Raw genomic sequence first — 25,341 nt, forward strand, 5'->3', positions numbered from 1 at the left:
TTTCATGCACTTATCTGCATGTGTATGTCTTCTTTGGTGAGGGGTCTAGCAAGGCCTTTGGCCGACTTTTTCATCAGGGTATTTGTTTTCTTATTGTTGAATTTTAGGAGCTCTTTGTATATTTTGGATAGCAGGCATTTATCAGCTGTGTCTTTTGCAAATATTTTCTCCCGGTTTGTGGTTGTCTTCTAATTCTCTTGATATTTGTCTTTTGCAGAGCAGAGGACTTCAATTTTAATGAAGTCCAGCTTACCCATTATTTCTGTCCTGGGTTGTGTCTTTGTTGTTGTATCTAAAGAGGCAGCACCATACCCAGGGGCATTTAGGTTTTCTTCATCTAAGTGTCACCTTCCTGAAATTTTATAGTTTTGCATTTTACAGGTGTGTCTGTGATCCATGTTGAGTTCATTTTTGTGAAGGGTATGAGGTCTGTGTCCAGTTGCCTTTTTTTTTTTTTTTGCATGTGGATGTTTAATAGTTCCAGTACCGTGTGTTAAAGGTACCATTTTTTCTCCACTGTATTGCCTTGGCTCCTTTGTCAAAGATCAGTTGACTCCATTTATGGGGGTTTCTTTCTTTGCTCTCTATTTGACCATACTTTTTTATGAAAGAAATACAGAATTGTTCAGCAGAGCCAACCCTGGAAGCAGGCACTGATTTGCCTCTCACAGCCACGTGATTCCCTAAAATCCCAGTGAAGTTCAACCAAAGCTTGGTTAGCTCCTTCAGCGGCTAATTAGGCACAAGAGAATCGAAGGGCAAAACCCAGCCGTTGTCCAGGGGGAAAGAAAGAAAAGAATTGCTCCTGCTCCTTTTCAAATTTTCACACTGCAATTTTTTGTTGACTCAAGACTGGTGGGCCCCACCGTGGGCTGGAATAATACTAAGGCCTTTTGGTGCAACTCAGAGAATGAGTTTAGTTTCAGGACTCAAATGAGGAATCCTGCCCTGAGCCCCCCAGGTTTCGTGGCTCAGTGCCTCTCCTTCCCACACACTCTCCGTGTGCCTCTCATATCTCACGTACTGCATTTGCTGACTCTTCTGCTTCTAGACTGTGGGGAGCTCCCTGTAGTTGAGTCTGTCTCTTTTTCTCTATATGCCCATGACTAACACTGTGCCTAGTACCTAATGGGAAATTAAGATTTTTGAAAATGAAATTCCTTTTTTTTTTTTTTTGTTTTACCTCTAAATAACTTCTAGTGCCCTTCATTGAGGTTAGGAGCTGTGAGCTGTGAATGCCGAATAATACAGTACACGTCTGTAGGGGCTTCTAGTCAAGTGCAGAGCCATACTGCCTGGGTTCATACTCAAATCTACCTCCTACTAATCATGTCACCTTGAGCAAGTTCCTTGAATTGCTCTGTGTTTTAGTTTCTCCCCTATTAAATGGGGATGACAATAGCAGCCATCTCAAAGGGCTGTGAGAATTGACTAGTTAATTTTTGTAAAGTGCTTGGAACAATGTCTGGTACATTAATAAGTGTTGTCTGCTATTATTGTGATTATAAACATAATTATTGTCATTATTCTTCAAATAAATTGGTGGAGAGCTTCCTGTTCCTGTTCTCCCTTATAGCCCAGAACTTTTGTGGGGGGGGGGGTGGGGTGGGGGGAGATACCACTGTTGACGATTATCTGATCTGGTAGAACAAGTGTTATGGCCAAAAATATCTAAATTAGTAAATGTAATCCTAGGTAATGAAGCTTGAACCTGGACCATCAGTCACCCTAGGATAAAGGCTCCTAGAAAGAACTGGCACCTTTCCTTATCGCCTCAGCCTTTAGACCCCTGAAGCCTTTTAATACTCTGTTCTTTCCTGGAAAATGGTGACAGCAAGAAGGTAGTTCCAAATTCAGATACTAGAACAAGAAGAGGGGCAGCTGGATGTCTCAGTCAGAAGAGTATATAACTCTTTTTTTTTTTTTTAATGTTTATTTTGAGAGAGAAGGCAGGGAGGGGAAGGGCAGAAAGAGAGGTAGAGAGTGCAGAACCTGACGAGGGGCTCGATCTCATGAACAGTGAGTTCATGACCTGAGCTGAAATCAAGAGTTAGATGCTTAACTGACTGAGCCACGATGGTGCCCTGGAAGTTCTCAGGGTTGTGCGTTTGAACCCCACATTGGGTGTAGAGATTACTTAAATAAGTAAAACTTAGAAGAAGAAAGAAGAAAGGAGGAGGAGGAGGAGTGAGAGAAGAGGAAGAAGGAGAAAACGTTTCGATAATCGCAAGCAAATGGAGAAAAGTTGAGATCGGCATACTCTCCATTTAGTGAAATGGATCCCTCCCTGTTCTCTTTCATCAGGCTCTCATTACCTCTTATCTGGTCTGTTCCAACCTACTTGAAGCAGACTGTCTTCTCCAGTTCATCTTACAGCGATTTTAGTTGAATGTATAGCAGTGATTCTCGACTTTGGTTACACAATGGAATCACCAGGAGAGCTTTAAAAAAGATGGATACCCACACAGATTCTGATTTACTTTGGGGCATAGCCTGGGCCCTGAGATTTTTAAAATCTCCTCAAATGATTTTATTGTGCCATCAAGGATGAGAACCAATATCCAAGAGTGCATACAAATCACTGGGAACCTTGTTAGCATGCAGTTCTGCTTCAGTAGGTCTGGGGTCAGGGTCTGAGATTCTGTTTCTAACAAACTCAGGAGATGCAGATTTTGCTGGGCTATGGGCCACACTTTGAGTAGCAAGGGCTTGATAAAATGATTCCCTTGCCTAATAACATCATAGACTTCTTGTTACCCACATAATAAGATGCCTCAGCCTGGCATCTCAGGCTGGCATCAGTGTCATTTAAGACCCTCCGACAGCAGTGGTTCTTAAGTGTGACTAATATCTGAATGATCCAGGGGCAAGTTTTAAAAGATATATATTCCTAGACCCCACACTAAGGCTACTGAATTGTACTCTTCAAGGTACACCCTACAAACGTATTTTGGAAACACTTCCCAAGTGTTACAGAAGATCAACAAGGTTTAGGAGACACCATATGCTTCTAATACACTTTTCCAGGCTCATTTCCCATTCATTCAACCAGCAAACATCTAGTGCACCTGCCTCCTACCAGGTATTAGAAAACAAAGATGAAAACAGTTGGATCCTTACTCATGAGAGATTGACAAGATAAACACCAAAACTAGATTATTAACTACTCCCCAGCCGTGGTGTAAATGTTCACCCTTCTACTTACTGTCTTCTCTTTTGAAGACCGTCTGGGCCCCTCAGCATCCCATTGTCGCCCGTCCTGATAAACCAAACCAGATGCCCTCTATACCGCATTTGGGCCTCCATGCTAGTTTGGTCATCTCTTCCAACTTCACTTCCCTTGCTATTAAAATAGATCTCAGAGCGGAGAAAAGGATTTACCCAAAGTGTCACAACAACAACAATTAACATTTACATAGTGGCTTCCTTGTGCCTGTCATTGTTCTAAGCACTTTTCACAGGTGAAGTGTGTAAGAGTCTTACGATGGCTTTATAAGATAGCAATTACTATCCCTGTTCTATGCTTGAGAAAATGGAGGCACAGAAAAGTTACTTTGCCCAACGACACAGAGTCGGTAGCCAGGCTGGGTTTGTTTGTTTGTTTGCTTGTTTGTTTGTTTAAAATTGTTTAAACGTTTATTTTTTGGAGAGAGACGCATGCACGAGCGGGGAGGAGAGAGGGGGATAGAGGATCCAAAGCAGGCTCTGCACTGACCGCAGCCAGTCCAATGTGGGGCTCGAACTCACGAACTGCAAGATCATGGCCTGAGCCCAAGTGGGAGGCCCAACCAACTGAACCACCCAGGTGCCCCAAACCACGTTTATTTTTAAGCCTTATACTCTACTGCCAAGTAGGGTGATAGGGCTGTAACGAAAAGGAATAACTTCTAATTCCCGGGCCTGAGCACTTTCCTGGCTAATTAATTGCGTGCTTGTTTCACAACTGAGACTCCAGCGGGAGGGCTGCGACTACGTCTTATGTCTCCCATCGTGCCTAGTCGGGGTGCGAGCCCTCAGTAGGTGCTCAGCCACTGGTTATTGGATGGGCTGTCCCCACATGGGGGGGGGGGGGGAGGCGGGATGGATAATTATTGAAACAAACAACAACACACAAACAAGGGCAACAACCTGTAGGTCTCACGTGACCACCAGGTGACCCTTCGCTATCCATCCCCCCCATCCCGGGCCCCGAGCGAAGGAGGAGTACCCTTCGGCTCCCTTCACGGACGTTCCCCGTCCAGCTCGGGTTCTGCGCTCCGTCCTCCCAGCCACAAGGTGCCCCCAGACCCCCGGCTCCTCTTCCGCCGCCGCCAGATCCTCGTCCTCTCTCCCTCTTTCCGCCGCTTCCTGCTCCGACGATCCGCGCTCCGAGCTCTGGGGCCGAGGCGCCCGAGGCTTCCCGATGCGCTCGGCTAGGTAACAGCGCGGCGCCAACCGCCCGGCTCCTGCCGCGGGGCTGGCCTCGGGACGCTGGGGGCCCGGCCCGCCCGGCCCGCCCGGCCCACTGGTGGGGAAGGAGGCGGGCGGATGGTCTGGTCTGGCCTGGCGGCCGAGGGGTGGGGGTGGGGGGCTCCTCCTGCCTCGGGGCGCGGGAGGCTTTGCTTCGCCAGGCTCGGCGACCGGCGGGATGCCCGTTCAGCGGCGCGGCGTAGGTGCGCGCAGCCGGGCGTGGCCCGGTCCGCGGGCGCGTCCGAGGGAGATGCGCCGGTCGCGGTGCCTGCGGGGCGCCGGGGTTGCTGCTCGCCCCAGCCACGCCTGCTCCGCGGCCGCCCGCCAGGTGGGTCCGCCCAGCGCTCCTCCTCCCGAATCTGGCCCGGGAACGGGAGGAGCGAGGACAGGGGCCTTGGAATTCTGTGCCCGATCGGCCATCTCAATACCCCCCCCCCCCCCCCGTTCCTTTACCCAAGAGTAAAAAACCGAAATCCAGAGATGGACTGACTTTCCCAAGGTCACAGACTTGTATCTGCCATTTACAAATGTCTATTCTTTTAAGTGTTTGTAAATAGACTACTGTTTCCTCTGTGCTGCCAGGGAATTAGGATTCAGGGAAGAGGACTCTAAAAATACTAATCAGCAGATCCAAATGAGCTGATCCGCATTACTGGCCGGTGACCCTGGCATTTAGAAGGAAATAAGCGAGGACGGTTCTTTTCACTCTGGGTACTTTGTATTTCTGGGCCTTGCTCCGAAAATTGGCCTAGATGCTTTACAAAATTTATCTCAGAACTCCTTGTCAGAACTGGGCCGGATTAGAGTTTACAATCCTCTTTTCTTCTCTCTTTCTTTTTCCTACCCCCCCCCTTTTTTTTTGTAAGGGAGGCTAAAGAGGTGACAGTGATTTGCCCAGTGTTTTATGGCTAGTTAGGGGGCACAGACAGAATTGGAACTCAGGTCTGTGATTGACACCTACTGTTTTCTTGAATAGAAAGCTGCTTGCCGCTGAAGGCAGCGCAGAACTTGACCTTCATAAAGCCCTCTCTGGATAGCATTCCTGGGAGCGGCTTGTGTACTGAAGTGTGTTGGTCCTCAGATATTATTTCACTTGTCAGAATAGGGTTAAGCAATAAGTGTAGCCATGCAGAAAATTCCTGCAGAGATGAGACAGATACCTGAAATTTTTTTTTTGGTACGAAATTTCAATAGAGGAGCTAACGAATATTAATACTATCTTGGTTACTTGAAGATTTTAGTCCTGTATGACTTAGATTGACTCAGTTACAGTCATTCTTGGCCTGATATATTTGTCATCAGTAAAAATTTCAAAATGTAGCTTTCTGACTAAAATAATTAAATAATTGCCTTAAAGATATTTTTCTTTTTTTTTTTTAAATCTTTTTTTTAACGTTTATGTATTTTTGAGACAGAGAGAGACAGAGCATGAACGGGGGAGGGTCAGAGAGAGGGAGACACAGAATCTGAAACAGGCTCCGGGCTCCGAGCTGTCGGCACAGAGCCCGACGCGGGGCTCGAACTCACGGACCGCGAGATCATGACCTCAGCCGAAGTCGGCCGCTTAACCGACTGAGCCAGCCAGGCGCCCCAAAGATATTTTTCTATATCAACAAAAACTTCCCACATGCACCTCCACATCCCTCTGCTTCCCTCTTGGTTAGTCTTTGAGTTGGGTTTCGGAACTGAATCGAACTCGGATTATTTTCTCTTCCAAAATATATAGAGTCTGATTAGTTCTGTGTTCAGGGTTACCTCAAGTTTCCATTTTAACTGGTAAAACTGTGACTTAAGTCCCAATTTCAGTTGAGTTTAGTGCCAGCTTCAAACCACATTAAACTGCGACATGTCATGTGACCTCTAGCAGAAACCACAGGTAGTAGTCCTGTTTTTTTCACCCGAGCTTCTCATTGGAGTGAACACATTATCGAAGACGTGTACTATGTTCCTCATGTATCATTGTTCAAGGTCAGTCATCACTGACAGATTATTGACATGTACTCATCCTTATTTTAAAAAGTTTTCAATGTTGGGGCGCTTGGGTGGCTCAGTCGGTTGGACATCCGACTTCGGCTCAGGTCACGATCTCACGGTCCGTGAGTTCGAGCCCCGCGTCGGGCTCTGCGCTGACAGCTCAGAGCCTGGAGCCTGCTTTGGATTCTGTGTCCCGCTCTCTCTGCCCCTCCCCTGCTCACGCCCTGTCTCTCTCTTTCAAAAATGAATAAATTTTTTTTTTAACGTTTTATTTATTTTTGAGACAGAGAGAGACAGAGCATGAACGGGGGAGGGGCAGGGAGAGAGGGAGACACAGAATCGGAAGCAGGCTCCAGGCTCCGAGCCATCGGCCCAGAGCCCGACGCGGGGCTCGAACTCACAGACTGCGAGATCGTGACCTGAGCCGAAGTTGGACGCCCAACCGACTGAGCCACCCAGGCGCCCCGAATAAATATTTTTTAAAAAAGAAGAAGATTCTCAGCTGTGTAGATAAGGAAGAGTTTCAGTGAAGGCAATGTTTTTGTACTCTCCTATAGAAGAAATGAAGATTATATTCGCATTGACCCAGTGCTGTTTTCTTAGGGTATATTTTGTTTTTCTCGTTTCGGTCTTTTCATCATAGGATGGCACTAGGTCTGTGTCCGCAGGTGCTGTGCAGCCTGGGGGGCTGGCTCTCGCTCTACATTTCTTTCTGCCGCCTGAATAAGCACCGAAGCTATGAGTGGAACTGCCGGTTGGTTACTTTCACCCATGGAGTCCTCTCCATAGGCCTCTCAGCTTATATTGGCTTCGTTGATGGCCCCTGGCCTTTTACCCACCCAGGTAGGTGGAGACATTAGAGGGCTTTCCCTAATGGATTATATAATTTGGGGGTAGTCTCGGAAGGATGGGACATTTTCACAGAATGTGTACAATATTGAAGAGGAATTACCGTTATAATTTGTACCGGCAGTCTTCATTTTTTTTTTTTTTTTTTTTTTAATTTTTTTTTTTCAACGTTTTTTTTTTTTTTTTTTTTATTTTTGGGACAGAGAGAGACAGAGCATGAACGGGGGAGGGGCAGAGAGAGAGGGAGACACAGAATCGGAAACAGGCTCCAGGCTCCGAGCCATCAGCCCAGAGCCTGACGCGGGGCTCGAACTCACGGACCGCGAGATCGTGACCTGGCTGAAGTCGGACGCTTAACCGACTGCGCCACCCAGGCGCCCCATCGGCAGTCTTCATTTTTAACTCTGATATTCTATGTGTCCCTATTTCTGCTTTTCATAACTCTCTGCTTTTAAAACAAATTTTAAATGCCTGTTACGTTGTAAGCCACCGAAACGTACAAAAACATAAAGCTAATATCAGTATCTTCCACCACCACTCCCAAACAGACACAAATGGACTGTATTACACATACTTTTTGATAACCTGCAATTTTCACTCGATTGTATATTCGAAGGACATCTATATAGATTTTTTTTTTACCTGTCTTAATTGTGATATAATATTGTGTTGTATGCATACATCGTCATTTATTTAACTCATGTCTCATTATTTGGGGCACCTATATTGATTTTTAAGCTGCTAAATGTCTGAGTATTACTTCCTTAGAATAAAAAAGTTGTGTCCCCTTGAATTAGTCTGCTGGGGCTGCCATAACAAAATGGCACAGACTGGGGAGCATAGACAATAGAAACTTATTTACTTACGGTTTTGCAGGCTAGAAGTCCAAGATCAAATTGTTGGCTGGTTTGGTTTCTTCTAAGGTTTCACTCTTGCTTGCAGGTGGCTTCCTTCTTGCCGTGTCCTCACGTGGTCTTCCATTGGTGTGTGTGTGTGTGTGCGTGTGTGTGTGTGTGTGTGTGTGTCCTCATTTCCTTATTTTAGAACACCAGCCATATTGGACTAGAGCCCACCTTAACAACCTCATTTTAACTGAATTACCTCTTTAAAGGCCCAATCTCCGAGTACAGTCACATTCTGAGGGAATTGGGGGTTAGGGTTTCAACACGTGAGTTTGCAAGGGACAATTCAATCCAGAAATCCCCTAGGATGTGATTTTTTTTCAATTCCTTAGATCCTTTTTTGTTTTAATTTCCTTAAATTTCTATAGTGAGCTTCTGAGTTTTTCCCCAAACTGTCAAACTGATACGAAAGCAGCTCTTAAGCTTTGTGTCTCGTATGAAGGTTTCAAATAGATTTCAACGTGTCCTGTCCTTGTACTTGATTTTCGTAAGCTGGGAACACACTAACTTCTGGGGTCCTTTCCAAGGCCCGCTTTCGAGAAGGGTCAGGGCCACCAGTGTCCAACAATCCAACCCATTAAGCTAAGAAATTAATCCGACATCCAGGGCAGAATAACTGAAAGAGTCTGGAAACAGACCTTTAAAAGCTGCTTAAACAAACACGTAAAATAAAAAGAAGAAAAAAAAGCAAGAAACCGTAAGATTTTAGTTGAAAGAACAAAATAACTGAGTGGACACGGAGATAATGGCTGTTGCTCAGATCACTCATTGAGAGCTGATTCATCAAATCCAGCATTTCCTGGGCCTGTCACATTATGTGGTTTGATAAAGACCAAGGTTTTAGATTTTAGTCTTGGTTGTCATTACAATGCACGTGCCTGCCTTTGTTTTTTTTTTTTTTTTTTTTTTTTTAATTTTTTTTTTTAATGTTTTTTATTTATTTTTGGGACAGAGAGAGACAGAGCATGAACGGGGGAGGGGCAGAGAGAGAGGGAGACACAGAATCGGAAACAGGCTCCAGGCTCCGAGCCATCAGCCCAGAGCCTGACGCGGGGCTCGAACTCACGGACCGCGAGATCGTGACCTGGCTGAAGTCGGACGCTTAACCGACTGCGCCACCCAGGCGCCCCAGCCTTTGTTTTTGCTTTCGGTGACGCAACTGATCATCGTGGCCCTGTTGTGGGAGACAACAACATAGGACCCTCGTGCAAGGTGACTGTTCTTATACAATTCCCGGTCACTCAGTTTGCTTCTGTCTCGGTTTATTGCAGGCTCACCCAATACACCTCTCCAAGTGCACGTACTGTGTCTCACCTTGGGCTACTTCATCTTCGACTTGGGCTGGTGCGTCTATTTCCAGTCTGAGGGGGCCCTGATGCTGGCTCACCACACCCTGAGTATTTTGGGCATCATCATGGCCCTGGTGCTCGGAGAATCAGGCACAGAGGTCAACGCGGTCCTCTTTGGAAGTGAGATTACCAACCCCTTGCTACAGATGCGCTGGTTTCTCCGAGAAACAGGGCACTACCACAGTTTCACTGGAGATGTGGTGGACTTCCTCTTCGTGGCTCTGTTTACCGGAGTGAGGATTGGCGTCGGAGCTCGCCTCCTTTTCTGTGAAATGGTCTCCCCCAAGCCCAAGGGGTTTGTGAAGGTTGGGGGAGTGGCGATGTATGCCGTCTCTTGGTGTTTCATGTTTAGCATCTGGCGCTTTGCGTGGAAGAAAAGCATCAAAAAGTACCACGCCTGGAGAAGCAGGCGGAGGGAGGAGCGGCAGCTGAAACGTCACGGACATCTCAAAACGCGCTAGCCAAGGCTTCCTCCAGATGCCGGATCGGGTTAGTCAGCCACAGGACCCAGGTTGGAGATCACGGCTGTTCTAGAATCAGGCTCATAACACACTTAGGTTTCAAGAAAGGGCTAAACGTATCAGGCAGTGTGGTCAGTCTTTGAGGGGAGCCCATACCAGTATTAAAACACTCATGCCTACCGTGGCGCAGGTGTAGAAAGTGAGACTACTCAGTGGTAGTTGTGAATGAGTCAGAGCTGTGAGGTGGGGGTGGGCACAGCTGCCTTCCTTTTTGTTCGTGGTGTCCCCGGGTCCTCTTGTCTCTGGGATGCTTGATGGTTAGACCGCTCAGGAAGGAATTTGAGAATTTCTTTGAGAATTGACTCCTTGAACAAACCCTTGTTCCTGCGTTCCGTGTAGCAATTTAAATAAAGTCACCCCATTTACTCTAAAGTGAGGGACTTCCGGGAAGATGCACGTCTGGCATTATGAGCCTTGGGTCAGGGAAGGGGCTGTGCTTAAACAAAGGGAAAGGATGAGAGAAGTGACCCGAAACCAACTGTCGAGGGGCCCCGAGACACCCCCAGGTTTGGTGCTTTGCTGAGGGGACTCACATGACTCAGAATGTAGTGCAACTCCTCGCTGTGATCAATTACAGGGAAAGGATTCAAGGGAAGAGCAGTGAAGGGAAAAGGTGTTTGGGCAGAGTCCAGGGGAAACCGGGCCCGAGCTTCCAGAGTCCTCTCCCAGCGGGATCCCTGAGGATGCACTGATTTCCTCTGGCAACAATTTGTGGCGATACGTGTAAAATGTCCAGCGAGGAAGCTCATTAGATGCCCAGTGCCCCAGTTTTTTACTGGGGGTCATGCAGGCAGCCATCGCCTGGCATGTAGCAGAAGTCCTGACTCCCAGAAGGAGAGCAGGTGTTCAGCCTAAACCATATTGTTCGCACAGTGTAGGCACGGTGAGCCGTTCTCATCAGTTAATGAAGGGAGCCCTCCTGAAATCTAAGTTTCCAGATGCCAGCCAAGGGCCAACCTCGCGAGGAGGCCTTTCCAAGGACAGGAGTTCAGGCCTGCTCTGGTAACTCTTTTCTGTACAAAAACCAGGGAGTTAGGGCTTCGGATGAGAGATGAATGGGGTGTGGGCAGATTTACCGAGTCCTGTTGTACGGGTTCTGCCCTACCGAGAAAATGATGCCAATTCTCAGGGCTTTTGTGCATTAATCTCCTAGGCATGAGAGGCTGTGACTGAATTCCATAGGGATTTAGCATGTGGATTCCACTGTGCTTGAGATGGCAGTTCAGGTTTCAGCCCTGCTATACATCCTGCAAACCAGAACCAAAGAGTGAAGTGTAGCGGCCTCAGGGAGATGAGGCAAATTTTATTTTATTTTTTCCCCAAACACATTCCCTGTAGCCCACTTCCTACGTTTTCTTTTCTCTGAACAAGGTGCCACTCTCTATGGATAAAATCGGATGGCAAGGCCAGTCCTAGAAGGAAAGAAACAAACAAAAAGTTCTCAGTGCGATAGTCTATCATCCACCCAGGAAAAGCAAGAATGTAAGCTTAACATGAGAGATTAGGAATCAAGACTTTCTGGGTTCTTTTAACTGATTTTGCTACTCACTTGCCAGATCACTTGGGCAGGTCACTTGTGTTCTCTATCTCAGTTTAAACCCTGTTGTGAATGAATGTAGGACTTTTATGGGGAAAGGGACGATTTATGTGTTTGTTTGTTTATTTATTTATTTGCTTTTTATTTATTTATTGGATTATGTCATTTAGACCCCTGGGGATTGATTTGCTTAATTGGTGAGTAAACGTGTGGGGCTACCGAAGTCTAAGCCTAGGTTGGTAGGAAGTCTCCGCCCATTCTTTTTTTTTTTTTTTTTTTTAACGTTTATTTATTTTTGAGACAGAGACAGAGCATGAATGGGGGAGGGTCAGAGAGAGGGAGACACAGAATCGGAAGCAGGCTCCAGGCTCTGAGCCATCAACCCAGAGCCTGACGCGGGGCTCGAACCCACGGACCGCGAGATCGTGACCTGAGCTGAAGTCGGACGCTTAACCGACTGAGCCACCCAGGCGCCCCAGTCTCCGCCCATTCTATGGTCACCAGTAATACGAACCTAACGCGTGGTCTTGAAAATGGATGTCAGTGCCCAGGCATGACGGAGCATTGGAATGGCATGACGTCATCATTACTCTGGGAAAAGCAACTTTCAAGGCATGTTGCCAGTGGTCTTTTAAAATGACTGTTATTTGCTTAATGAGTTTTGCCAGTAGCATCCCCGTCTCTTTTTTTCCCCTGGGATCAGTATCCCCAGAATGCTGGTGAGCTTCTTTCCAACAAAACTGTGGTCAAAGTTGGATGCCGGGGAATGCTGATTCTAGCAAAAGCCTAGTGAAAAAGAGTGGCTTGGCGCAGGAGCTTAAAAAAAGAAAAAGCTGGCTCTTGAATTTTGGCACAGTGCCACCTGTTCCATACCAGACAAATGAATAGGCTTAATCTGGTACCAATTTTTTTTCTTTTTACTCCTCAGACGTGAAGGGATTGCAGACCTTGGTGTTTTAGGGGTACTCCTGGGAATGTACGCAGGTTTCTTTTGCGTTTTGAGTAACCTAAATAATAAGAGAAGAAAACTAGCTCACTTCAGCTTTTCTTGATGCTTTAACTAGTAACTCTGAAGGAACCTCCCTGAGAGAAAAATGGGAAATGAAGGTGACTCAGCAGTTAAGATGCTGAGTTTTGACATCACGGGTAAACGAAGGGCTAATTAACATGTGGTATGTTCGGACAAAATGAAGTATTTTATTCATTTGCATTTGGATTACTATGTAATAATTCCTAACACTGCTCAAGAAAGATTTATATTTCAATAAGATTTGTACTAAATTTTATAAAAATAAATTTTTATCAACCCAGAGTCTGCCTTTGTATCTTTGGTGTGATTTTGCCAAGAAGTGTAAAAAAAAAAAAAAAAAAAAAAAAAATGGCGTGTAGAAATGTTGACCCATATTTATAATTATCTGTGAAATACCACTTGTCTGCTCTTAACCATCAACCATTCCTAATGCTGTTTACTTTTCGGGGCAACAATCTACATACAGAATACAGAAAACAGTTTGCTAAAGACTGAGGAAGAACTTCCTTTCTTTTTTTTTGCCATTTGTTTGGGCAGTTGCCTTGAAAATGATGTGGAGTGGGCTCCATGAAGATAAGGACCCTCGGCTCTCTTCAGAACTGCACCTCCAATGCCTAGAGCAGTGCTAGACACATAGTAGGTGCTCAATAAACATTGAAAGAAGAATGGGTAAGGATGTGGTTTAGGATAGCCAGTCTCCCTCCCCTCCCCCCTCCCCAGGGAAACCTCAAAGAGCATGCATGGTGGATTGTGTCACTGTTGTCAATTTTTTAGGTAAGGGACTAATGACCATGGGGAGTGTGTTCCACCTAGATTGGTGGGACTCTTCTGAAGGCATTCTATAGTTAGAGCCTTCAGAACAGTCTAGAGCTACCAACAGTTCTAAAGAGGCTTTCAGGGATGTTTTTACCATTAGAGCTTTGTGGGTGAACATAGAGATTTTCATCATTGAAAAAAATAGCTCTGGAATGAATAACCACTGGCTTAATTAAATCCTTTGCTTACCATCTTCTGAAGCTTTCCCACAGCAAATGCCTTCTTTGCTCACAGCTAGAACTTTGGGTCTGTTTAAGTTTGGAAAGATCTTGAAAGCAGCCTGCCAAGAGGTTTTGTATGCAAGGAAGGGAAGGTGAATTAGGAAGCTTTCCAGTTTGTTTTATTCCTGAAGCTCAAGTAGTGAGGCATTCTTGAAGGAAAGAGGAGAACTCATTTTTTAAATGCATGATTTGATGAGTCATTGGGTCCAATTAATTTCATACCTATTAGGGTATGGCAAAATGATATTTACTATGTTTAAGAAAGATACAGGTTTGGAGATAAGGTTTGCATTTTGGTCATTTTATACAGATGGGTAGAGCTCTTTCCAGTTATATGCCAAAAATATGCAATTAAAAGAGTTCTCCGGGTAGAATTATCCTGGGGTACACCAGCAGGTGGCAATGTGTCCTGGTCTGATCATTAGGAAAGTGGCTTGGAACTTTTATCGGGTGCTATTCTTTCCCAAAATAAACATTACAAAATTAGCTGGCTGTGCCCTGAAAAAAAATAAATAAATAAAAAATCAAGCAATAAAGAGTCATCTTTGGCCTCTGTTTATCTTTTCCTTTTTTTACCCCGTTCTAACGTCAGCCTTAGCTCATGCATCTATTCAGGGATAATGATCTTTTCACGAACTGTTGCAGGTTGACTTTTAGAACCAGCATCATTAAGAGGTCCTTGTTTCCCCTCTCCACATCCACTCTTTCTTAAATTTGCCTTATTACCTGACTTCCACAGAAAGGCTGAAGACGCTCTCCCACCAACGCAGGTTTGAACTCATTGACTCTGAAAACAGGTAAAGGGACAGCCACTTAGGGCAGTGGCCGGAGGAACTGAACCGTATTGTATGTGGTACTTAACAATTGCTACACTACGGGATTATGCAATCATAAAACTAGATGGATATCTACATGTACCCGGTAGGAAAAAAATTAGCCCCCTCCCCAAATATTTGGGAACTCTTCAGAGAGAACCGCAATGCTTTCTACCGGATAAATGCACTTTATTTGCTGCTCCCATTTCTCTCCACAGCAAGCTTGTGAAGTCGCTGTGGAAAGCACCATGCTTTCTCCATTTGGCAACTCAGACATGTCACTTTGCCAAGGCAGAAGCAGCTTAAACGCAATATTATACCAAGAAATCCTGGCTCCAATTCCCATACTCTCGTTCCCCCCAGCCCGACGCTCCACCGTCCTCTAACTTTGCCCTGGCAGCCAGGATTTGTGAGCGGCGGCCCCTGTCCTGGGAGGAGGCCAGCAGGTGCCCCAGGTGAGCGGCCAAGGCCAAACCCTCTCTTTGCTGGGGTTTGCTGCGGAAGAGAGGGATGGTGTCCTGGCACCTGGACCCGAGTTCGTTGCCAGCAGTTTACAAGTAGTCGTTACGTGTTATCAGAAAATAAGAACAAGTACATTCCATTAAGGAATAAACGTTTCCAGGGCAAGGGGGCGGGTGATGCCTCTCCTCCCGGACGCCTCTGCACTGGTGGAGTGCTCTTTGGCGGTCTCCGGGTAAAGCCGAGTTAGTACAAGCTAGACTCCAAAGTACAGCTCTCCGGCGTTCCCGGGGCCTTGGGGGCGACGCTGGGTCGGTGGGTGGGACTCCCGGAGACGGCCGGTTCCCACCTCCCTCCGCCCCGCAGAACTACTTTTCCGCTCCCCCAAACAGGACTCCGGCGGAGGCGTCCGCGCGGCCCTGACGCGCGGGCAGGCGCGGGGGAGACGAGCGAGGCCGGGCGGCGAGGGCGGCGGGGCGGCCCCGCGCGCCGCGGAGGGATCCCGGGTGAGGCGGCTTCCCGAAGTCAGAGGGGAGGAGGCCAAAAAAGTCGACGGGGGAGGGGAAGCGCGAGCTCGCGCTGGACGCGGCCGGGGCCGGGAAGACAGAACCGGAACCGGAACCCGTGCGCGCGCCTGCGATCGTCGCGCGGCCCCCACCGCCGGCGGCCTCCTCCGCCCGCCGCGCGCGCTCCCGCGAGGGCCCCAGGACCCGGCGAGCCGGTCCTGCGCTCCGAGTGGTCGCTCTCGCCGCGCCGCCGGCCTCCGGGGCCGGTGCTTCGAGGCCGGGCCAGACGGGAACCTCCCGCCCCTCGCGGGAACCGCCGCCTACCGGCGCGTCGGGGAGGAGCCGCCGCCGCCCGTGCCGACTGCGGAAGAGTCCGGGCCTCCCAGGGATGGGGAGCAGCCCGCGGCGCTGAGAGACCAAGTTCCTGTCACCTCTGGCTGCGGGACCCCTTCCCCCGGCGCCCGCGGTCGTCCCAGCGCCCGGAGCTTGGTGGGGGCGGCGAGGAAGACGAGAGGGGTCCCCCGGCCCGGGGACATGGGGCCGCGCGAGCCTGGCGCGGGACGGCCCGAGACGCTGCCTAGGCTGCGGCCACGAGCGGCCGGCAGCCCCAGATAGAGAGCGGAGACCACAGCGGCTGGCCCCGCGGCGGCGGGGACTCGCGAGCCCCCGAGACTCCGGAGGAGGAGCCGACACCCAGCCCCGAGCTGATCCCGCCCCAGCCCCGGAGGGACTCCCGGGCCCCTTCCCTGCGGCTCGCCGACTTCCCCCCCGTGACGGAGTTTTCTCCGTGTGCCTTCCCGAGGATTGCCCTCTAGCTCTAGAACTCGCCTTCTGGCAGACTTTCTCGGGTTGTTTTGGGAGATACCCTGTTTTGCTCCGACCTACATCCCCTTTCCTTGACCCCTTCCAGTCGGACGTTCTAGATGACTGCATGGAGTTTTGAGTTGGACTTTTGTGTCCCTTACGGAGTCGGGCCTGATCGCAGAGCACTGGGGGTGGGGTGGAGGTGTTACTGTAAAATGCAAGTTGGATAAAAGAAGGACCTCTCGCCAAGGGCCCCAATGAGCGGCACACAGTCTACTATCACCGACAGGTTGGTATGAAGCTCCCCTCGCGCTTTAGCTTCCCTGGGTTCGGCCTGACCTAGCAGAGAGTCCGTGATAGCCGATTGCCTTTGACCAGTGAAGTTGACAGGCATAGGAGAGAGGGTTGTTTAGGAGCTCTGCAATTAGTCTGGGGTTGCTGCCAAGTTACCCGGTTGATTGGATTTGGAAATGTAGCTTTTTTAGTTTTTTTTTTCTGGGGAGAAACTTTTCTCCAGATTCTCGGCGAAGGGGTAGGTCAAACCATGATTGTGGTTTTGTGTCTGTACTGTACATTGGGATTCTGTACTTATCTTGGAACCAGAGGAAGGTCATTTTGGGTGAAGGTCAGTGCCCGAAGTCGGCTGGGGTATTGGTGCATCATCAGTTTTACTCCTGCCCTGTGGTTCTCCAGACCCTGTTAGATTTTTAGGAATTGCTATTTGTAAACTTCATTCTGAGACTGCTGCATGGTGGTTTTGGAACTTGATCTTTGAATGTTGACCTGCGTAGTGTTGATTATCTAATAATTTTACAGAATGTTGAAATTACTGGTAAATCACAGGCTCTTGTTGGAGCTAAAAAAGGGGGAGAGAAAGTCATGGGGCTTGATTTTAATTGCTGCATTTTTAGTATTTTGTCTTTGAGAAGTATTTATATTTAAGGGATACAAACCCTAAGCGAATTAGGTAGTACGAGCATGGCAGGTGGATTTGTTGAGTTCTGTGGGTCCTTTATAGGTTTTATCTATGTTGCTGGTGGTTGGTAAGTGGAGCTTCTTTACCCTTAAGGGTTATTCTTTGGAATATTGTTTTCAATGATAAATTCCACTGCTATATTTTATTTCTCACTTTCATGATGACATTGTGTGCTGATTCCAAATTTCAGTCAACCTTTTTTTTTTAGTCACTGTTCAAACCATTACATCATCAAAAAAAAAAAAAAAAAATCAAACGACTGAACTAGGGGGCCAAAGAAAGCACTTTGATGAAAAGCGCAACCATAGTGCTCTCGCAAAAAAATAGTTGAATTTCCTAATAAGAGAGTTTCACCCAATTGTAAGACTCATTTGTTGATTTTAAAAGGGCCAAATTCCATTATCATACCATAACAGCTACTCCAGAAACAGAACTTCCTCTTCCTGTTGATGCTTTCCAGTGTCACGTGAATGTTCACCTAAAAGATTCCATCAAATATTTAAACTGTAGTCTTTGCGTATTTTTCTTTAAGATGAATTTTGGTTTTCAGCTTTTCAGATTGTACCCGTATCATGAGTAGCAACAATTCTTATCTTAATTTCCTTGAATCATCCCCAGTCCTTTAACTTTCAGGGTGTTTTGGTACGGAGACATCACTTGAACGGGTGTGTGGGTAATTGTTTTTATTTTCCTGGTTCATTCAATTCTTGCCCTCTCTGTTGAGCCTTTAGACAAGAAGTCTTATTAGGAAATAGTGTGGTGTTGGTAGTTTTTATTGTGGCATTAGGGGTGTTTAATTTTGTAGAAACAGAACCTAGGGTCACCAGCTCCTTTCACATGAAAATCACCTAATAGTGCCCACCTGATAACCTTTCTTCTTCTCTGTGCTCAGAGATTTTTTTTTTCCTTTTTCCATTATCTTGGAAATAAAATCTTGGGATTTGGGGTTTTTTTTTTCCTCATAGCTTAGATGAGATACAAATATACAATAAGCATGCAGTCAGTGAATGTTCTTTACCAGGCACTGTGCTAGGCACGAAGGATTAAAAGATGAGTATTCTAACTATAAGATGAATCTGCAGATTGGTTTGGGTGTTAGGATCCTTGAATTAGTTCAGGGGCTGGCTGATTTTATAGATTTTTTTTTAAACAGTAAAAAACCCATTTAATAGCCATTTAATTTAACATGCATTGCTGAGACAGTATGGATACCTGTATCTTAGGAAGTTACTCGTTTGTTGTCTTTTAACAAGATTATTCTTGGGTGACTGTCACATTTTCTTTACGCCTTCTGTAAGTATCAAGCGTCTATTTGTGCATCAGAAGAGTAGCTGTCTCTGATCTGAACATATGTTGGAGTGAAATATGGAAGTGCCGGGTTAGTGTTACTTCTTTTCTCGGGTACCTTAACGAAGTTATGAGTATGGAAGAGCTCTTAGCTTCTCGGCTCTATCTCCCTCATCCTCTCTTCTCACGGTCCACTTCCAGTATACTGTAGGTGTATTTTGCTGATTCTAGAGCTGCTGGCAAATCAACAGTGCCACTGTAGCTTTTTACAGATCCTTTCAAATCTGAAGTACCGTATGTGGTATGGCTTTGTTTTGTAGAGTGTGCAGACCCACCAGGCCAGCTGTGTGAGTTAGAGTTCTTTCACTGTGGTGCTTCTGACTCCAGAGTCTGTCTGTCCTCAGTTGAAATCAGACTAGCTGGTTTGGGGCGTTGTTCTGTTTTGCAGTTTGTGGCAGGCGACACATGGCTGAACAAGATAAGAAGGGTTTTATTCTTGTGTTAGGGACGTGCTGGGGCCGGGATGGAATTCAGCTATGTTTAGGCTCTGATTGGTCACTGTGGATACTCAGAACTCTGTTACATCCTGTTATTATTTTGCAGTTAAATTAACACATTCATTTACTCCCTTCTCTTCCTCTTCGTCTACTCTCCAGACCCCTCGTGCTCCACTTTTTGAAAGGTATAGTCGTCAATTTAAAATCCAAACTATGTTCATGGTAGCTACTGTTTTCACGTAGGGTATATGAATAGGTTTTTTTGTTTTTTGTTTTTGTTTTTTAATCTAAGAAGCTTATGAATACCGTCTAGTGTCTTGCTTTGTAACTTCTGTGAGATGTATAGTTTTCTTTCCACTTTGAGAATCAGCACTTGCAAAGTGGCAGAAATACCTGATTGCTGCTCTTCACTTTGCATTGACTGCCGTGTTCAGTCCCAAAACGTATCCTAATTGTTGGCAGTCCTCTTAGATGCCTGTCTTCTGTCCTGGAGCGTTTAGGGGTCTTAATGGCACTTGGAATTTCTTCTGAGAGATAGAGGCGACGGAATGCTCTTTCAGTGGACTCACTAAATGATTTCAGGCCAGATTCTAGAACAGTGAATTTTCAGGGACGATACAGGTAGGATTTTGTTATAAGGGTCTTACTTGAAATAAATAGACCTTTGTCTGGTCTAGGACTTGTGGATTTTGTTACTTTGATGGATAAAACAAAGGTTTTTGATATATTGGCATTTCCTTAGTACTGGGTTCAAGTTTGAGCTTGTTTAACTTAAGCAAACTTTCAGTGAGTATGCAAACCTGTGACTTTATGCGCATGTACCCAGTAATTAACACTTTCATTCATGATGCTTTTTCTGCCCTCATTGCCACATAATGCTTTTGATTAAAAAAAGAAAACAAAACACTCCTGTATGAGTGCTATTTTCAAGGTTGCCTGAGTCATATGCAAGGTTAGATTGTTTGTAATGTTTACTTGTGAAGTCAGTCATTTGATAAATACAAAATTGATATTGGGGACCAGGATCACAGTGCTAGCTTTGTATTCAGTTTAATGTTGCTTTCTTCCGGCACAGTATAAAATCTTGATTCATATAGGCGTGCATTAGTACATTCACTTGCACACTTTTACATGAGTCAACGTGTACAGTGTGAAGTTTTTAAAAAAGTGCAGAGCTATAGTCTTCCTGATTAATGGCACATTTATAAGATGTTCTCATTTATTTAGTGAGGTGACAAGAGAATCTTTAGTTGAATCACTGCAAAAATATGTTCACCTGGTGATGCTGCTTAACCCATTGGTGATTTCTTGTTAAAATGTAGATAGCATTGAGTTAACATAGGATTTTTAAAATTAAGTTTGAATTTTCAGTTTAGGAAATGAAATTTGAAGCAAACTGATATGGGTCACAGAGAGCAGGATATTTTAATGGTTTTCCAGAGGTAATTGGAGAGACTCTTACATCATGGTTGTCTGACAAAGTTACTAGAAATGTTTCTTATCATGTAATTGCTTATCTCCTAGAAATTGACCATGTCACATTTTCAGGAACAGGGAGCTGGAGCTTAACTTCTTTCAGTCTTGTTTGTTAAAACTTGGTTTTGATATGTTTTAAATGTTCATTTGATGATACTCTCTTTTCCCTTTTAATAATTAAGAGTCTTCAAAATGTGGTGGCATTTGAACTGAAAATATAAAATGAGTAACATTTTGTTTTCTTTTGAGTAAAACACTCTTGTGTATGTAACAATATCTTACTGTGGTGTAATTCTTTAACATTTACAATGTTTCTGACTCCCCCCCCACCCCCCGGGTCAGATCATCACTTACACTTCAGGCAACTCATAGAATTTAAGTCAAGATTATAAAACTGGAAAGGACAGAGCCACCATTTTAACTTAGATTTTTCTGGCTCTCAAGTCCTCCCCCCACTTTTTACTTTAAATTATGGTGTTTCTGTGTGTATTATTTTTTTTTCTTACTTTCCTTTAGTAATCTTCCAATCTGACCAAGTTAGATTTTCTTATAGGATGCTTTCTATCCTTTATACATTCTTGCCTGAAGTATCTCTAGAGGATAAAGCTCTCGTCATTTCCTCAAGAGACTGAACAACAATCTGATAGATCTTGTAGTCAGGAAGTTTTTCCTGATCTTTAGCTCAGACTTTTGATTTGTCCTGTTACTTGTATGTACTTGCTGTCCTCCCATTTTGTGTTTATATGACTCTAACTGGCTTAGACAGTTAATCAGCAGCTCTTCCCTACCCCCACCCTATTCTTTGCTTAGCCAGTTTGTATTTCTGATGATTTGTTGTCTAACAATTATCCTGCCCCTCTTAATGTTTTATTAACTTTTCCTCAGTCACTCTCCTAGTGCAAAGTGATTTTGTTCCTTAGATATACTTCTGTATTTTATCTTTACCCATGTTCTAGAGCAGCAATTTCCAACTTCAGTTTAATGTAATTCACAGGGTCTTCAGTTTTTTCCAGGCATAGCCCAAAATTAGGGCTATAGAGATTCTCACTTTTATTTTAGATAGTTTTTACAATGGATATGGGAGATATCACAATCAAATAAAACAAATTTATACAAACAGCATAATTACTAAATCAAGCAATTATGTATGTTATAAAAGGCTTCTTTCCAAAGTGATTCTTTAAAATATGAGTGCCCCTAATGTGACAAGTGTTATCAGTTATGTAACAAATGGGTAGCAAACAAAAATAATAAACATTAGGAGGAATCCTTGCTTGAAAATCAATCAGAAGTGAATATAAAACATTTCTGAACTTGTAAGTAAATGAAGAGATGTGATTGTAGCTCTAAAGTAAAATATCTGTTGCAGTGGGGTGAGATATATCTGGAAGTTCTTCCTTTTTTTTTCCTGCAGTTTTTCAGTCTCACCTTAAATTGTATGTCACTTTTTGCATTTTTTTTTTGTTTCCACATATTAGTGAAAAAGAAATAGACCTGCAATGCTTAGCGTTATTCTTCCAGTGAGATGCACTGTTGTTAATATTGAAATAATACTGTCTCTTTTTGTCACTGTATTTATAAGAACTGTTTCTAATGATAAGAGACCATAAAAGAAGGAAAAAGTACACATTGAATTATTACAAAATACATAAGATTGTAGAGCTCTTGAATGTTTTATTAGTAGACCTTTTTCACTGATGGTAACTTAGTTTAAAATTATTTAAATAGATGTCTTTGTTCTTTTTGCCTTTTGCTCATGATTTTGTTTCCTCAAACTTTAGAATTTTGGAAACATGCCAAAGTGAGGGCATTTTACTTTTGCAACTTAGAGTATGTAGAGTACCGAGATAGCCAAGTTTGAAAGGTTTTGTAAGGCAGCTTCTACCTCCCAGACAAGCTTATGAAGCTAGTGCTTTAGAATCATTTTTAGCTTTTTGATTCTGTGGAGGTAACACTTGATGGTGCTGAAGGTTAGAGGCTTTGCCTCAATTGCATGAGCGTACATTATCGACTTTCAGTAAAAGAAGAAATTTACACTAAGTTTGCCTTATTGAATTAGCATGTACCAATGCAGCTGACAGTTTAGATTCATACCAAAACAGGATCTTTTACTAATTCAAATGCTGAATCCTGGTTTTTGAGATCATAGTCACATGATAGGCCTGGGTGGCTTCCCAGTGTTGAAAGACAAGCAAATCTAATGGCCAATGAAAAATTAGATTTCCTGTCTTGGGACTGTGAGTAACAATTCACGAAGAAATTCACAGAGAAATCTAAGAAAACCCGGTTTAGTTCATGCTTACAGTTAATTGCCACTTGTACACTGCTTTTTCTTTAATGTTACAAAGCTTATTGTTGTCATTTAATGATATTGCTCTGAGACTGTACTTTTGGTCAGATATTACATTTAAATACTGATTTTAGGTTTACATACTGACAAGGTCAAAGAGGATTTTGTGGGTCTTTGAATTCAGAAAATGTAGATTATATTGTCGTAAACCGGAGATTTCATCGGCGTCTGAAGAAGTTACATGTAAAACTGGTCGTGTAATGCAGAAGGTGGCTGTATCTTATCTAGAAGAATCACAAGTCCCCAAAGTACAGATGGTTCCCAACTTACCATAGTTTTTTAAGACTTTAAGACAGTGCAGAAGCAATGTGCCTTCAGTAGACGCTGTACTTTGGAATTGGAATGTTGGTATTTTTCTGTGCTAGGGCTGTGTGCCACGGTACTCTCTCGATGCTGGGCAGAGGCAGCACGTCCGCTGTTCCCAGTCAGCCGTATGGTCACAAGGCTAAACAACCAGTATACTTACAACCATTCGGCACCCCGAGAATCATTCTGCTTTTCATTTTCAGTATTGTATTCGATAAATTACGTGGGATGCTCAACGCTTTGTTATGAAAAAGGTTTCGTGTTACATGATTGTGCCCAGCTGTAGGCTCATGTATGTGTTCTGCGCACGTCTCAGGTAGGCTAGGCTAGGCTGTCATGTCCCGAAGGTTATGCGTTCAGTGCGTTTTTGACTTACCGATAGTTCCCACTTACGATGGGTTTATCGGGACGGAACTCCATCATAAGTTGAGGAAGATTTGTACCCTTAAATCCGTGTAAGAAATCTCACGAAGGGGCTTAAACATATCCTTCCATTGATTTTAGATGGGTTATCTGCCTGCGCTCCGGACACAAGCTGGTATGATGTGGTTTGCCCTGTACTGTCTCTGTGGTTTACTCAGAGGAAGTGGTTCTTGTGGGTGAAGGTCTGATCTTTTCAGAGATTGTTGGTGGCACATGCACTGTCAGCTTATTTCCTGTTTTATTGGCTTTTTGGGCAAGGCCTTCTCAGAGCGAGTACTGCTGAAGGGGTATTGAAATATTTTGTAGCAGCAGGATGGATGGTTATAATGTTATGTAACATCTACCTTTCAGGGGATAGGAAGGTCAAATTAATGTCTGTGAGATGCTTTGAGATCTTAAGATGAATAGTGCAGACATGCTTGTAATCATATTTGCAAGTTACTGCTTTGTTCAGATATTGCTCAAATTTAAGGAGAAAACATTCTTATGCAGTAAAGTGTTAACTCTGTGGACCTTGACTTCTGTGGCCATTCAGGTGTTGTTTAATCGCTGTGATAGGGTTAGGAGTTCTTCCTTTTTTTCTTTTTTTCTTCTAACTGTAATTTTACTGTACATGGGTTAACTTAATGGAGTGGATACCTTATCTATAGTACTGGTTAAGGCTTGTTCACAAAACTTAATGGTTCAAGCATGCTTCTTCACTAGTTTAACTGGCCTACAGAAATAAGAGAATTGCCTTTGAAATCAATGGCTGTACCATTCGTATACAAAACCCTGTACTGGCTTTGCTCGAACCTTAAAAAAACTGATCGAATTGCAGATGTTATACTTTTATTTATTTATCTATTTTTGGCTTGCATTTACCCTTTGTTGCTTTAAAAAATTAACAATGAATACTTTCTGGGAAGAGGCTTTCTTTAAAGCTACATTGCCAACTAAGTTTTGAGTTCCTCAAAGGTAGGAGAATAGTTCTTATTCATTTTTAAGTGATTACGATTTGCTTTACTGTGTTTTTATTCTTTTTTAATATAAAGAACCATAAGAAGAAAATAGTCCAAATTAGTCAACCAGTCAGATAGTGTTGTTCAGGTTAAAAAAAAAAAAAAAAAAAAAAAAGACACCAGAAAATTCCAGTGATATATAACAGTAATAATAAAGTCTCCCTCTGATCTTACCTCTATCCCTACACACCTACCACTTCTCATACTCTCCTCAGCTAAACTTTGTCTATCTACCAAAACATCCTTACAAATATAGCAGCCTATCATTTTAATATTCTTTATATTTAGCCGGTAGTAGGTATATCTGTTTCTGCTACTACCATAACAACAGCTTCCAATTTCAGTGGCTTACAACACTGGTTTATTTCTTGCTTGCATTACACCTTGTTAGCTGTGGATTGGCTGTAACATTTTTGGAGCCCTGGCTGAAGGAGTAGTCCCTGTCTGGGATATGTCATTTGCATGGCAGAGGGAGAGAGCAGGAAACATGCAAACATGCAGTGGCTCTTAAAGCTTCTACTCAGCCTGGTGTACATAAATCATTCACGTGTCATTGGCCAAAGCAAGTCATACAGTCAGGCTCATTGCAGTGTGCCAGGGAGGTGTACTCCTCCTACAGGTGGCATTGCAAATCACATACTGATGGGTGAGGGTGTATAAATCTCTCAAGGAAGGAGAGAGGAGAGGGAAAAATTAGGAACAATAACATAGTCTACCACAGGAAGTACTCCATAAATGCTTATTAGATGGGTTGTTTTGAATCTGTAAAAATTTTATTTTTTTAATGGAATAT

General features: G+C 44.4%; 2 protein-coding genes across 7 annotated transcripts in view; both read left to right on the forward strand.

Annotated features, from left to right (window-relative positions):
* The first annotated feature begins 3,991 nt into the window (after positions 1-3,991).
* Positions 3,992-10,744, forward strand: TLCD5 (TLC domain containing 5). 3 transcript variants are annotated; one of them, XM_058687061.1, is made up of 3 exons: positions 3,992-4,416; positions 7,067-7,266; positions 9,446-10,744. In XM_058687061.1, exons 1-3 carry the CDS (start codon positions 4,403-4,405, stop codon positions 9,982-9,984), a joined length of 753 nt encoding a protein of 250 aa, XP_058543044.1. In that variant the 5' UTR covers positions 3,992-4,402; the 3' UTR covers positions 9,985-10,744. The 3 variants fall into 3 exon arrangements, with proteins under 3 accessions (XP_058543044.1, XP_058543047.1, XP_058543045.1); XM_058687064.1 differs by having other exon boundaries at positions 3,994-4,416; positions 7,092-7,266; XM_058687062.1 differs by lacking the exon at positions 3,992-4,416 and adding an exon at positions 4,703-4,777.
* A 4,941-nt stretch (positions 10,745-15,685) lies between these two features.
* The window catches only part of ARHGEF12 (Rho guanine nucleotide exchange factor 12), a 150,740-nt gene continuing 141,084 nt past the window's right edge, over positions 15,686-25,341 (forward strand). For 3 of the 4 annotated variants that reach the window (XM_058687065.1, XM_058687066.1, XM_058687068.1), the window contains exon 1: positions 15,687-16,521. In XM_058687065.1, coding sequence (XP_058543048.1) covers positions 16,490-16,521 — 32 coding nt within the window. In that variant the 5' untranslated portion in view covers positions 15,687-16,489. Of the gene's footprint in view, positions 16,522-25,341 lie in introns of all 4 variants that reach the window. The other variant, XM_058687067.1, reaches the window with a different exon arrangement.

This window comes from Neofelis nebulosa, chromosome 10, assembly GCF_028018385.1.
Source record: "Neofelis nebulosa isolate mNeoNeb1 chromosome 10, mNeoNeb1.pri, whole genome shotgun sequence".
Classification (NCBI taxonomy): Eukaryota; Metazoa; Chordata; class Mammalia; order Carnivora; family Felidae; genus Neofelis; species Neofelis nebulosa.